Source organism: Lachnellula hyalina (genome assembly GCF_007821495.1).
Source record: "Lachnellula hyalina strain CBS 185.66 chromosome Unknown contig00177, whole genome shotgun sequence".
Lineage (NCBI taxonomy): Eukaryota > Fungi > Ascomycota > Leotiomycetes > Helotiales > Lachnaceae > Lachnellula > Lachnellula hyalina.
The window spans coordinates 48,942-60,927 of NW_022157291.1; the positions used below are offsets into that span (position 1 = coordinate 48,942).

At 47.9% G+C, this 11,986-nt stretch overlaps 4 protein-coding genes across 4 annotated transcripts; all 4 read right to left on the bottom strand.

The window, feature by feature from the left end:
• Positions 1-138: 138 nt before the first annotated feature.
• Positions 139-1,258, bottom strand: LHYA1_G007424 (Rhamnogalacturonan acetylesterase; the record flags this gene model as incomplete). The annotated part of the gene is made up of 4 exons (XM_031152353.1): positions 139-430; positions 534-698; positions 773-800; positions 862-1,258. 4 exons carry the CDS (start codon positions 1,256-1,258, stop codon positions 139-141), a joined length of 882 nt encoding a protein of 293 aa, XP_031002286.1.
• Positions 1,259-1,730: 472 nt separating this feature from the next.
• LHYA1_G007425 (Patatin-like phospholipase domain-containing protein) lies at positions 1,731-4,064 on the bottom strand (the record flags this gene model as incomplete). The annotated part of the gene is made up of 4 exons (XM_031152354.1): positions 1,731-2,568; positions 2,619-2,904; positions 2,955-3,149; positions 3,197-4,064. The coding sequence occupies 4 exons, from the start codon at positions 4,062-4,064 to the stop codon at positions 1,731-1,733; spliced, it is 2,187 nt and encodes a 728-aa protein (XP_031002285.1).
• Positions 4,065-4,735: 671 nt separating this feature from the next.
• On the bottom strand, positions 4,736-5,647 carry sar1 (Small COPII coat GTPase sar1; the record flags this gene model as incomplete). The annotated part of the gene is made up of 6 exons (XM_031152355.1): positions 4,736-4,776; positions 4,825-5,124; positions 5,178-5,243; positions 5,294-5,333; positions 5,444-5,547; positions 5,629-5,647. 6 exons carry the CDS (start codon positions 5,645-5,647, stop codon positions 4,736-4,738), a joined length of 570 nt encoding a protein of 189 aa, XP_031002284.1.
• Positions 5,648-7,032: 1,385 nt separating this feature from the next.
• On the bottom strand, positions 7,033-9,327 carry LHYA1_G007427 (uncharacterized protein; the record flags this gene model as incomplete). Its single annotated transcript, XM_031152356.1, has 1 exon — positions 7,033-9,327. One exon carries the CDS (start codon positions 9,325-9,327, stop codon positions 7,033-7,035), a length of 2,295 nt encoding a protein of 764 aa, XP_031002283.1.
• Between the last annotated feature and the right edge of the window lie 2,659 nt (positions 9,328-11,986).

An 11,986-nucleotide genomic window follows, 5' to 3' on the forward strand; every position in this document is an offset into this window, starting at 1 on the left:
TGTCTACGCTACAAGTGAAGAGTTTTTTCTTTTTAGTTTCTGCTAACTCAACAATACCAAGGTCCAATAGAAGGATACCATGCGCCCCCTCGGTGCAGTAGAGCTGAGTCTCATGATGAGGCTCTCATCCAAAGGCTTTCATATAGGCAACGTCTCATTAACCGCCAAACAATTCCCCAGCACATCTCCCTGCAGCCTACTCGTAGCATTCAACACCAAGTCCTGTAACCCACTCGTTCCACACTTAAGACCCAGCACAAACGACCGCGCCACCACATCCGCCAGAAACGGCGCCGTGTGTGTATGGTCGATTGGGTAATTAGCATCGACGGTCTCCTTCCCCAGGTTCTTCATGGCTTGTGCTGCGTATTGGCCGTGCGAGACAAAATATACACCTTGTGCCGGACCGCCGAGTTCACTTGCGGCAAGCCTGATGTGGATTAGACCGTGTAAATGAATAAATTATCAACGTCGGATGGTTAATTAATGAGTAGGAAGGTAGTTGGTTAGAGGTAGAGGTAGAGGTAGCATACCAGGTATAGTAGGTGAAGATGTTAGGCGTGTAAGAGTAGTTGCCGAACTCCCATGGATTATCGGGTGTCATGGAGGAAAGCACGACTTTGGCTTTCTTGTCGAGAAACTTTCTCGTTGCGTTTTTGAGGTAGGTGCCGTATGTTTGGACGATTTCCGTTGCATTACTTCAAGAACAAACACATTAGCCACTATCACCTACTGAATGCCATCAGCATAGAATGAGACAAACTTGACTCACTTGTAAACAGTAATACACGTCTCATTCCCTACCGCCCATCATCAGCATGGATCTACCTCACAACACCCCCTAGCTTTGAGAAATCAAACCAGCACCCGGGCAGTCCGCCCTCCCTTTATCCCCAACCGTAGCATTAACAGGTGGTATGCCCCCATCATTATGCCCAAACTCAATAACGACCCAGTCGCCCTCTTTCACATTCGAAGCAATGGTATCAAAGCGTCCATCTCTCGTAAAAGTCCTCGCACTACGGCCCGCGATAGCCGAGTTGTTGACACGCGCGACGGAAGAAAGGAACGAGTATTGCAGATACTGGCCCCAGCCTTCCGTCCCGTTGGGGCCGCCGCCTGGTGCCTCCGTGCTATCACCTGCGAGCCAGATTGTAGGGACGAGCGGCTTGGGCTGATGGCCATAGCTTGGTTGCCGCGGGGAATGTGCAGCGTATGCGAGAGCTGGGTAGAGGGGAAGAAAGGAGAGGATTTGCATCGTGAATTGAGCAGCCTTTTCAAGAGAACGCAATTGATCTAGTTGTAAATAAAAGCAAAGTAGAAAATGAGAAGCAGATGCATCTTTGATTGATCTTATAGGAAACACATTTAAAGGCTAGGAATAGCGGACCTGAGTATTTCTCCTAAAGCTATCTCATGCTCTTACCCCGCCACATATATTTCACACATAGTAACAAGCTTCCTAGAGCCAGGTACCGGAAGAATCACAGTTGATTCAACCACCAATACTGTTGCTCTTGGCTAAAATCCAACACGACTAGCGCTGCAGGAAGAAACTGGTCTATTGTTGCTCTCGGGATAATTGTACCCGAACGACTTCAAAGAGAAAGGTTCAGGTGAGAGGATACAAAAACTAAAAACCATACTCCTGCGCCCTACAAGTGTGATTATCATAAATTCCATTGGTATCATAAAGTATGAAAGCTCGGAATGTATGCATAATTTCAAACTCAAATGTCCTTGGGATCCGCCATATCCAACAGCTTCTCATCCTCCACCGCATCCTCAAAGTCATCTTCTGTAGTCACCACATCTGTCTCGTCTTCCGTCGCCGTTGCGCTATGTGTCTCATCACCCTTCCTTAGCAAGCTCCTGATATCGGCTTCACTCAGGATGCTTTCAATAGAGCCTCTTCTGACCCCCACTCTAGTCTGCCTTCTGCCTTTCTCTACCATCCGCTCTACTTTCATCCTGTTGGCAAGGTATTGCAATTTAGGGAAGGCGCTCTGTTGGCCTACGTGTAACATCCGTGCAAGTTGTTTGGGGGTTGGATCGGTCAGGATACGCCAGAAATCCGAGACAAGGGAGCGTGGCCAGATTGTGATTGTACCTGAGAATTGTTGCAGCCATATCTCGCTCCAATCTTGGCCCAAGGGTCGTGGCAGAAGCTCCAGATGTCTCAGTACTTTCAGCCATTTGTTCAAGTCGAGTTTGAGGTATTGCTCTGCGGCACTGCCTAGAAATCCACCTCGCCAACCTCGTCCTTTTCGGTGAGTGACAGGCTGACCAACGGATCCACGAGAAGAGAAGAAAAATAGGTTTATGTGAGGGTTGACTTGGCTCACTATGCTGAAATTAACGTTGAAGTGGAGGTTGAGTGCTTTTAAGGGAATATCAGTTCGAAGACTGCCATCCTTCCACTTGTGGCCAAAAGAATACGGGACGAGATTGCCATCTTGTGATTTCATCATGAGGACTACGGGATTCAAGATCCCAGGAACTGCGGCAGAGGCAATGACCGCAGACCAGATGACACAGTCCGGACTCGTGAGATAATTCGTAAGAATCCTGAAGCCAAGAGTAAGCTTCTTGTATGTCTGAAAGGCTTAGATACTTACGTTGGGGAATGAGGATCGGAAGGCACACAAGAGACGTTGAGTATTCTCCCAGTTCTCTCGTATGCCTCTCTGAATGTCATACTTCCCCTTGTAAACCAACTACACTTCTTTGCCCACTCCAAGGAGTCAAATCGAGCGCCGGTCTTCCACCATCGAGGTCCCCATACATTGATTCCCTCTGAACAAGCGTTTATTCGACCTGCTAAAGCCGGAACAAGTAGCTTTTTAAGCTCTTCGTTTGTTCTTGTGGCTACCAACGCAGCGATAAGTGCCCCACCCGAAGTACCTATAGACAATGAGCATAATTGAGCACCTTCTTGGAGATCAACTAAGTACCTGTGATCACATCTGGTAATAGGTCTGCATCCAGAAGAGCTTTGACTACTCCAAAATGATAGTACGCAAAGGAAGCCCCACCAGACAAACATAATGCTGTTCTGCCGTAGTTGGTGTGCATCCTCTTGAACAGCGTCCGTTTCTCCTCTGGGCCGAGTTGGTTTGTATCTACGAGTATTGAGACGCCCTTGACGACTTCCTACTATCAGTTACAATCTGTGAGACGGGGTTGAATAGCTTACCCTCATCAATAAACTCCTGTGCAAGGTTCTTGGTCCCATAATAAGTTTGGGAGTACAACCTGGCATTCTCCACCCCCACGAAATTATTCTTCACGCACGCTTCAACAAGGGCTTTCAACTCCTCGACAGCCTTTCCTCTGGTATTCACATCCTCGTTCTCGTTCCCTCTCTCCTGCTGCTCCACCCTCCTCCTACACCTTCTCATCTGCTCCAACACCCTCTTCACGGTCTTACTATCATAATACGCAAATACATCTTCTTCTTTCCACCCGTCGTTCCCCAGAAAAGCATCCAATTCCTTTGCCGCATCAACCCAATCCTTATAGGTCTCTGCAGCTTGTAGTTTCCTCCGCAATCTCTCCCGTTTACCCCTCCAAGCAATGAAATGCTCATAAAGCCAGATGTACAGCCTCGTGAGTAGATATGTTGTCGCTAACCCCAGAACCCAAGCACCTACGACGCCTAGGAATGGCCATTTCAGGAGTGTGTAGAGATGCCCCTCCCTTGTCTCATCCCTATTGCGCCTCTGCTTCCTCACCCGCCCTTTCACCTTATCGCCTCTGCGCTTTTCTTTCCGCGGCGGGATTACAGGTGCCCAATCATTCTGCGCGGATATGAATAGGCTCTCCCTGCTCTTCGAGCCATCACCGGGCGTTGTGCTTGCTCTCCGGCTATTGGTGGCGGTCACTGCAGGGGAGAGCAGATTGTCCGAGCTGGGGGATGGATCGGGAGCGGAGAGGGCATTTGCGAAGGCTTGTAGGTCTTCGTCGGAAAGGAAGTCGTGGTCGAAATCAGGAAGAAGTGAGGGATCGTAGCCTTCCTCGCTGCGGGGTGTTGGGCCGTTGGAAGATTTGGAAAGATCGGCCATGTTTGTAGGTAGGATAGATTAGAATATCCGTAAAGGTGTTTAGTGGGGATGAATTACGGTAATTGGAAGGCTTGAAACATTTTTCAGCTCGTACCAAGTACTAGAGTGTATGCGGTGTTGAGCAAATAGAGGTTCAGTATGCGAATCTTGCGGTGTACAGATATTGCTACTTCTATTTATGTTGAGACAACCACGATCCTTGGCCACTATCAGATGACGTATTGTTGAAACCACCCGAGCAATTTTGAAAGCACATGCAAATATGGAGAGCTCAATTGTATCATTTCCGAAGTTCTTGTTGCATAGTATGAAGAATTTAGTTGTATTGCTGCGGATTATAATGGACTCTGTGGGGTTGAACTGGGTGGTGGATCAGCCTCATTTACAAGGCTATCAATAGCGGGAAAAGAAAGCTGTGGAGTTGGGGTTGGGGTCGATAATGAATACATCATTAAGTTGCTATGAAGGGGTTGATAAATCTTGATCGCGATACAATGCTGAGTACAAACATTCTGGCTGGGTACTTAAATGTTTATGGACCTCATCCATAAGACCTTGAAAGCCTTTGCCACAAAAGCACCGAAAAACGACCTTTGTAAAACTCCGTCCATCATAACTTGCTTGCTCCATCTTGCATTGTCTATTCATCCATCCAACTGCCTCCATCTCCTCTAAACGTATTGTGACAACCATCTGATACCCTCGCCGTAACCTTCACTTCGTCAGTATTGCATCCCAAATTTGGCTATATGGCACTCACCTTGTCTCATGACAACCGAGCACATAAAGACCTCAATAGGCCTAATACCCTCAAGAGGAACCTTGCCCTTGCCAGTAGTCTGATACAGTCCCAATTGATGCCTTAACTCATCCTCGCTGACTGCGTCTGGGTGATCGATCTTGTTACCCAGAATGACGAATGGGACCTTGGAGAGTTCCTCCATGCTCAGAAGAGCGTCGAGCTCGGCCTTCGATTCGGACAGACGTTCGTGATCTTTTGCGTCGACGAGGAAAACGATACCGGAGACTTCGGGGAAATAGTCCTTCCAGAGACGTCGGGCTAAGGCATGTTAGCTAGACCACTTAGTCCTAGAATATAGCGTGCGATAATACCTTGTTGATGTCCACCCAAGTCAAAGGTTGTGAATTTAACGTTGCCAATGGCGAGCTCTTCCGAGGCTATTCCAGAAATCAGTATGTGCCTGTTATGAGGCCTCGAGGCCACTTACTAGGATGGAGAGTAGGTTGCAGGATTGCAACTCGGTCGTTCTGCGAGTTACAAAACATCAGCGGTTGTTCTCTGTCCCAAAGATTACATTTCTAATCTATATATCCTCGTAGAAGCGCCCATTCTCAAACCCGGGGTTTTGCTAACGCACCTTTAACATATGCAACAGAGTCGTCTTTCCGGCATTATCCAGACCGAGGAACAGAAGCTTCGCATGCTTGTTCAAAAGCCCCAGCGACGCAAGAGTATCCCAGACTGTGGAAAGAGAATGTCAGCATGTTATCCTTCGAAGAGTCTCCCCCTCGGCTTCGCAGTCTTCCCAGAGGGTCTACTTACACCAGTTGACAATCCACATCTTAGATGCTTGTTTGTGAGAAGACAGTTGAGGTTGAGTATTCGGTTTGTATGAGAAAACTTGTTAGGACTGGCAATTATTTTGAGGAGGACCTGCCAAGTCCGAGATCTGGACAGCAGTTAATCTGGGCTACCACGCTAGTCCTAAAGTAGGTTCGAATATGAAAGGTGATTTTGCTAGGAACACGTTACTGTCATACTTGTATCCAACAGATAAGCGCGTTTACAGAAGTTTGAAAACGTCTAACTTGCCCCTTGAAGTTTCATGAGTTTTTGTTAGATGTTGCAAGTATCATTATAATATATAACCTGGCATGACATGGGAGAGGTTCCCTTTACTGCAACATCTACTCTTAACAGAAAAATCACAGATCATGGCTATCACAACAGTAATCCCCCCCCATTATATTGCCAGAATAGACAGACCATTCGTGCCTTTGGTATATTACTAGAAGCCTCTTAGGTATACGCCTAAATTTCCATCTTTGCGCTAATTATTCTTGTTCTTTAGGGAGGGTCGGTATTCCGGTCGGTGAAAACAACTTCAACTTCTTTATCCAATTTACGTTTCGGACTACTGTTTATTGCCTGCACTTGATTATTGTCATGGTGATCTATGTCTATAAACTCACGTGTCCGCTTACTACGAGGCAATGAATTGTGTGTGCAACTCCAAGTAGACGCGGCGATGTATCCTTCTGAAAACCGCGTACCTCTTAGGCGGCAAGGTATGTTGTGTTGTGTCATTGTTACCAATATATTGCGACAACACCTAAAGATGACGATTTGTGTAATCAGAACCATTTTTCAACTTCTGCTTCGCAGCAGCTTGGTATGGCAGAGGCAAGGAGTTTGACTGGGAGATGTATGACAGGGCCATGGCCAAGGATATGCATCACATCACATCACAAGATCATGTAAATGCAAGATTATGAGGCAAAGAGCTTCATCATTGAATAAAATGACGCTATGAAAGTCACGAAGCAGGAATGAAGGTATGTATACCCTAGCTCATCCTTCGCCATAAAGCGACCGACCCGCCCAATAACAATCTCGAGTTGGTTATTCCCCTGGTTCCCTGGTATGCTGCCCGCTATGCTATGCTCCGTAAAGGGGTCCAAATAAGAATGACCAAATGGAGAATGATGCAAGAAGATTCATATGGTTACACCCGCCGGTGAACCCAACAATGATCTGTAACATAGGAAAGAAGGTGGTATATACAAAGGTCCGCATCGCCGATGCCCTATATCTATGGATAAGACGAGCCGATGGGTAATAGAATCGAAGTATGTACAAATGAACTAAAGTCGGATTTGTAGTGTATTATAAGGGGTGAGTGAGAACATCTCAACACCCGAGTCTCCGAAGACTCTGTTGGCGAGTCTAAGCAGACATCATATATGGATTCTGCACGCCGGTCTTTCCGGCCATCAGGAGTCCGAGTTCACGCATTCGCTCTGCGCCTTTTCCGGGTTGAGGCTTGCGTTCCGAATGATGCTTTCGTCCTTTGCACTGGAACTTCTCCTTGCGACGTTGGCGCTTCCTCTCAAGGCCCTTGACAATGGCGATAGCACCACGGACATGACCGTCGGCAGAATCACTACCATCATGGCCATTGGCAGCTGCGATGCGAGAGGCTCGATATTGACGACCAAATGCGTTTGGGGCACGTGGAAGTGATTTTGTGTGTGTGAGTCCAGGTCGCTGTGCAAGTGGCGCGAAGTTGATGGCTTTACTGTCTTGTGTGGTTGGAGAGGCAGCTGGAGAACGGATGCCTCGAGCAGGCGGAGGAGAGCGCATACGCTTGGGTGAGTGGCCGAAGAGTTTACGAGGTGGGGGTGAGCGAAGGCGCTGTCTTGGAGGTGGTGGAGAATGCAATCGTCGCGGTGGAGGCGGGGAGTGAAGTCTCTTTGGCGAATGAAGTGGTGATTTGCGTTTGGATGCAGCAGTCCGGCGTCGATCACCTTCGTGGTCTGATTCTTCGAAGTTCCCGTGAAGCCAGACTTGCTCGTCGCTTTCGTTGGCACCTTCCACAAGATCTTCGTCATCTTCTTCGTCGTCTAGATCGGACGTAGGGAAGCTGGGATCTATATCTTGTGGAGTCCGCTTATGCTTAGCGTTCTTTCTAGCTTCCATACATGATATATATGCGTTCTCGATAGGTCTATCCTCATCGAGAGTGCCACATACAAAGTCAGTACTATCAGGTAACTCTGGAGTACCAGGACGAATTCTGATTGGCCGACGTCTTGGCTTCCTCGCTCCTTTCGGACCCAAAACAGAATCCAAGTGACCAAGCGAGTCGATAGAAGATGCAGATGCCGCTCGGTGAGCAGATGCACGGTAGGTAGAGGCGTCTGCGTGTGACAGTGCGATATTCCGACCGGGGGTCCAAAATGCGAACTCCCCTTCTACATCACTCTCATCAGATTCGGCAAATCCAGCTTCATTGTCGGTTTCGTTGCCATCAGACCCATCGTCTGAGCCATCGTCTGACCCAAAATCATCGTCGTCTTCCTCACCAAAGCCATCGTCATCATCGGAATAGTTGACTGCTTCATCTTCTTCTTCTTCTTCAGCTTCTTCTTCCTCATCCTCTTCCAGTGCCTCTTCTTCAACCTCATTTCCAAGTTTCCGAATAGCATTCTCCATCTTGAGTGTATCATTGATGGTAAGCTTTGCTTTTGGATTCTCAGCATCTCTACGAATCCAATCGTCCTCCTGTACTTCTCCACTCGCAAACTCGTGAAATCGAGTTGCCTCCGAGGATTTCAAGGTCTGCTCATCAGCATTGATGTATTTGGGCTTCACCCGAAGAGCCTGAGGACTTTGTGACGCTCGTCTCACAGTAGACGAGGAATCTCGGTGTGGTCTTGGTGAGGATCGGGTTGTGAGACGAGGGGACTTCCTAGGGCTTAAAGTCGGCCGGCTCGTAATTTGCTTCTGGGCATCAGTGACTTTTAGATCCGAAGTATTCTCCGTTTGAGAATTGGCTATTCTCTCTTCTGAGGGTTTCATTGCACATGCGAACTTGATCTTGCAGGTACGCGGTTTTGGGGGCTCGGCGGGCGTGACTGGCGCAGGTGCAACCACGACCGGAGGGGTTGGCTTTTGGGTCATCTTCCCACACTGAAATGAAACTCCACGCTGCTTTGGCGGGGCGGTTGCTGGAGGTAAAGCCTTAGGTGACAAACTTAGATATTCGGCGGCATGAGCTTCGTCTTTGATTTTGACTCTTCCCACCATTAGTGATGCTGGGTTCGTGAGTTTGGGGCCGAAGGAATATGGAGCAAAGCTAGTATAGTTTGGTGGTGGGGGGCTAGGCGTATTGGTACGGGCGGGACTTGTGAGATCTCCATCGCTGGTGAGTTCAGCCGTCGAGGTTACACTAGCATTGCTTATCATCGATCGTCGACGAGAAAGGTCAGTCGTGACCTGAACCTCTGGTTTAGATGTTTCTTTCTCGGGATCCTTATGGAGTCCCTTGGTAATGAGGGATTCCTTGCGTACACCCTGGGACTGAACAGTTGATTTATAAAAGTCTGCTTGCTGATACTGCTTGGAACGATGATCCGGGGGTTCATCGACGTCTGCTGCAAGTTCTTCTTCGGAAACTACTGCCGATGTGCTCGCAACGGTATGGGACCGCCAGTTGTGTAAAAGGTCTTGCAGACCCATCGTGTTTCGATTGTGAAGTGGCAGTTCGTGTGTAAAAAAGAAGCGACCTCAATTGAGTAATTGCACGGTGCTCGTAGGTGGTATTAAGGGCGAAGTGAATTATTATGGATATTCCCCGTATGTGGCGAACTGCGAAAGTCGGAACGTGACGTAGAATGTGTTATTGAAAAGCGTCTGTGGCACTCTCGAAAAGGTGTCAAAAATCGATTAAAGAATCTGGACGGGCCTACCAAGGGGTAGGACTGCTGTAAAGTGCCTGACAGCAGGCAAAAAGTCGAGGTAGAAGGCGTCCCTAAGGACTATTATGCTATAATCGCAAAACCGGCATGTTGAATGTGAAAGAAGGATCCAAATGTACTTCGCAAAGAAGAAGAAGACGCGACTGAGTTCGAAACTGGACTGCGGTAGTTCAGGTGAAGCTTGAGGTGTACCAAGTAGCTTGAAGGTTTGTTTGGAGGATGTTGAGGAAGTCGTCTCGTACAGAGCCAAGCCGGCAATTGTCCTTGGCCAACGCCCTATGGGCAGAAGAACTAAGGAAAATCTCGTAATTGGGGCGAGGCGAAGTAAGACAGCACAGCACAGCGTACGAGCAACCAGGCGTCCGTCGGAGGCGACCTGTTTGCTTTTGGGGCGTTGAGTCCACGTCCAAGAGGGTTTTTGTTGTGTGTCCTAAGGTGGGTGAGGTGAGGCGAGGTGTGGTTGTGTTATGTTGTGTTGTGTTGTACGGGAAAATAATGGACTGGGAATGTGGGTGGGAAAAGCTTTTTGGGAGGGGAGGGGTTAGTCTGCCGCTGCACCGTGACCGTGCTTGCCTTGCCCTGTACTATACTGCACTGCTCCTGGCGGCTGATCCACGCCCCGGGTTCGCTTCGGTCTCTTTCTTGCTAGTGATATGAATGACAAAGAGAAAAATAATACTGGTACGGGAGCACGGCTGAGAGAAACTAGTCGAGGATTTCACCGCTGCAAACATTTTCATCTACTTTTAAATTTACAACTACTTGTACAATACTGCGTAATCTCCTCTTCTGAATCTATAGTACAGTACAGTAGTGTTCCTGTTATCGGACCTCTGCTTTGTCTTCTCTCCTCTCCCCTCCTCTCCTCTCCTCTCTTCTCCTCCCCCCTCCCTCACCGTTCCCTCTCATCAAAGCCTCTTTTACCCGTTTCTTAGCTCAGCATACCTTACGGTCCTCGTACCGTACCTAGGTCTAGGTATGCCGTACGAAGATGTGGTGCTGCTGCGTCTAATACCGTTAACCTGTCGTACCGTACCGTAGCTAACCGTATCGTATATCTGACGTATTCCAGGTGCTAACCGCGGCAATGAAACTATCTTCAGAGTTCCCGCATTTTATTCTGGGTTCCGTGATCACCCACGATTCCCACCACACCACACGGTCCACCCCATCCACCAGATCATCTGCGCTACAGTAAACAGTGGAATTGTTGATAAGTACAGTACAGTACTCGAGGCTTCAGTACTCGATGCGGGGTGTCGTGAAACATGTTTATCCACCATTTTGTGGGAGTTGTCCGAGTTGCCCCGTTCAACTGTCTCGCCATTTGCCTCGCCATGCCTTCATCCTTCTTTTACCCATCACCCCAACCGTCCCGTAAATCTCTATCAAAAGCCACCCAAAAAATGATAACGATCTGTACACAAGATCATGTTGCACATACCGTAGCGCTGCAGCTGAAAGCACGTACGGAGGTACATCTCGTCGTGCATGAGCTGTAACTTGTAAATCGTCCCCTTTTTACCCGGAATCCAAATAGCGTCCAATGGCAGACGTGAGAACTGCACATGCAGACTACTGCCATCCTTTCATCCTGACCGCCAGATGTACTGCAGATGTACCCCACATTCATGGACATTCATCTTTCACAAGCCCCTCTCTTCCCATCCGACGTGTCATGTCCCCTTGGCTGCACGACTCAGGAGTCTACTTGCCCGAGAGTCCGAGAACAAGCTGTATTTTGGCTTTGTCCACTCAGCTGCAACACACCTCGGTGATATCTCTGGATGGCTTCGGCGGTTGGTACATACAGTACTGTAGTGCTGCTAGCTGGTGGAATAACCCATAATACTTTCTAGAGGCAAAGGCGGAGCGGTGAACTGAGTGAGACTATGAACTAACTGCTCCTCTCGAAACATAGGATACAACTTCTGACCACCCACCGGCTTGAAAATGGAAGTATATAATTCTTTTCAAGAAAGATACTTCGTATCAGAAAGATAGGCAAATACCGAGGTTCTCGCGAAACTTGACAATGAAGCACTTCCAATTGTCCCTCGCCTTGCCGGCAACACCTACCCAAAGGGTTTAAATGCTCTATTGCAGTCTGCGTGTGCATATGTATGTCGTCAACCTTGACCTGCAATGCACAATACTGGCATGAGGGATTAATGGTCTCCAGTCGATTTCTTTGGGTACAGCTGAAATGGTCCAACTTTTGCATAGCATAAATCATGCCAAGACGCTAAGCATAATTCTTCCTCGGCAGCTTACTATAGCATAACTTATCGGCTTTTTTTCTCCAAGTCCCCTCTGCAGTATAATATAGCACGCTTTAGGTATAATTTAGTATAGAGATGTTAAAATATCTTCAAGTCAATTGTTTCATTATTTTTAGATTTAATTTATATTATATAATA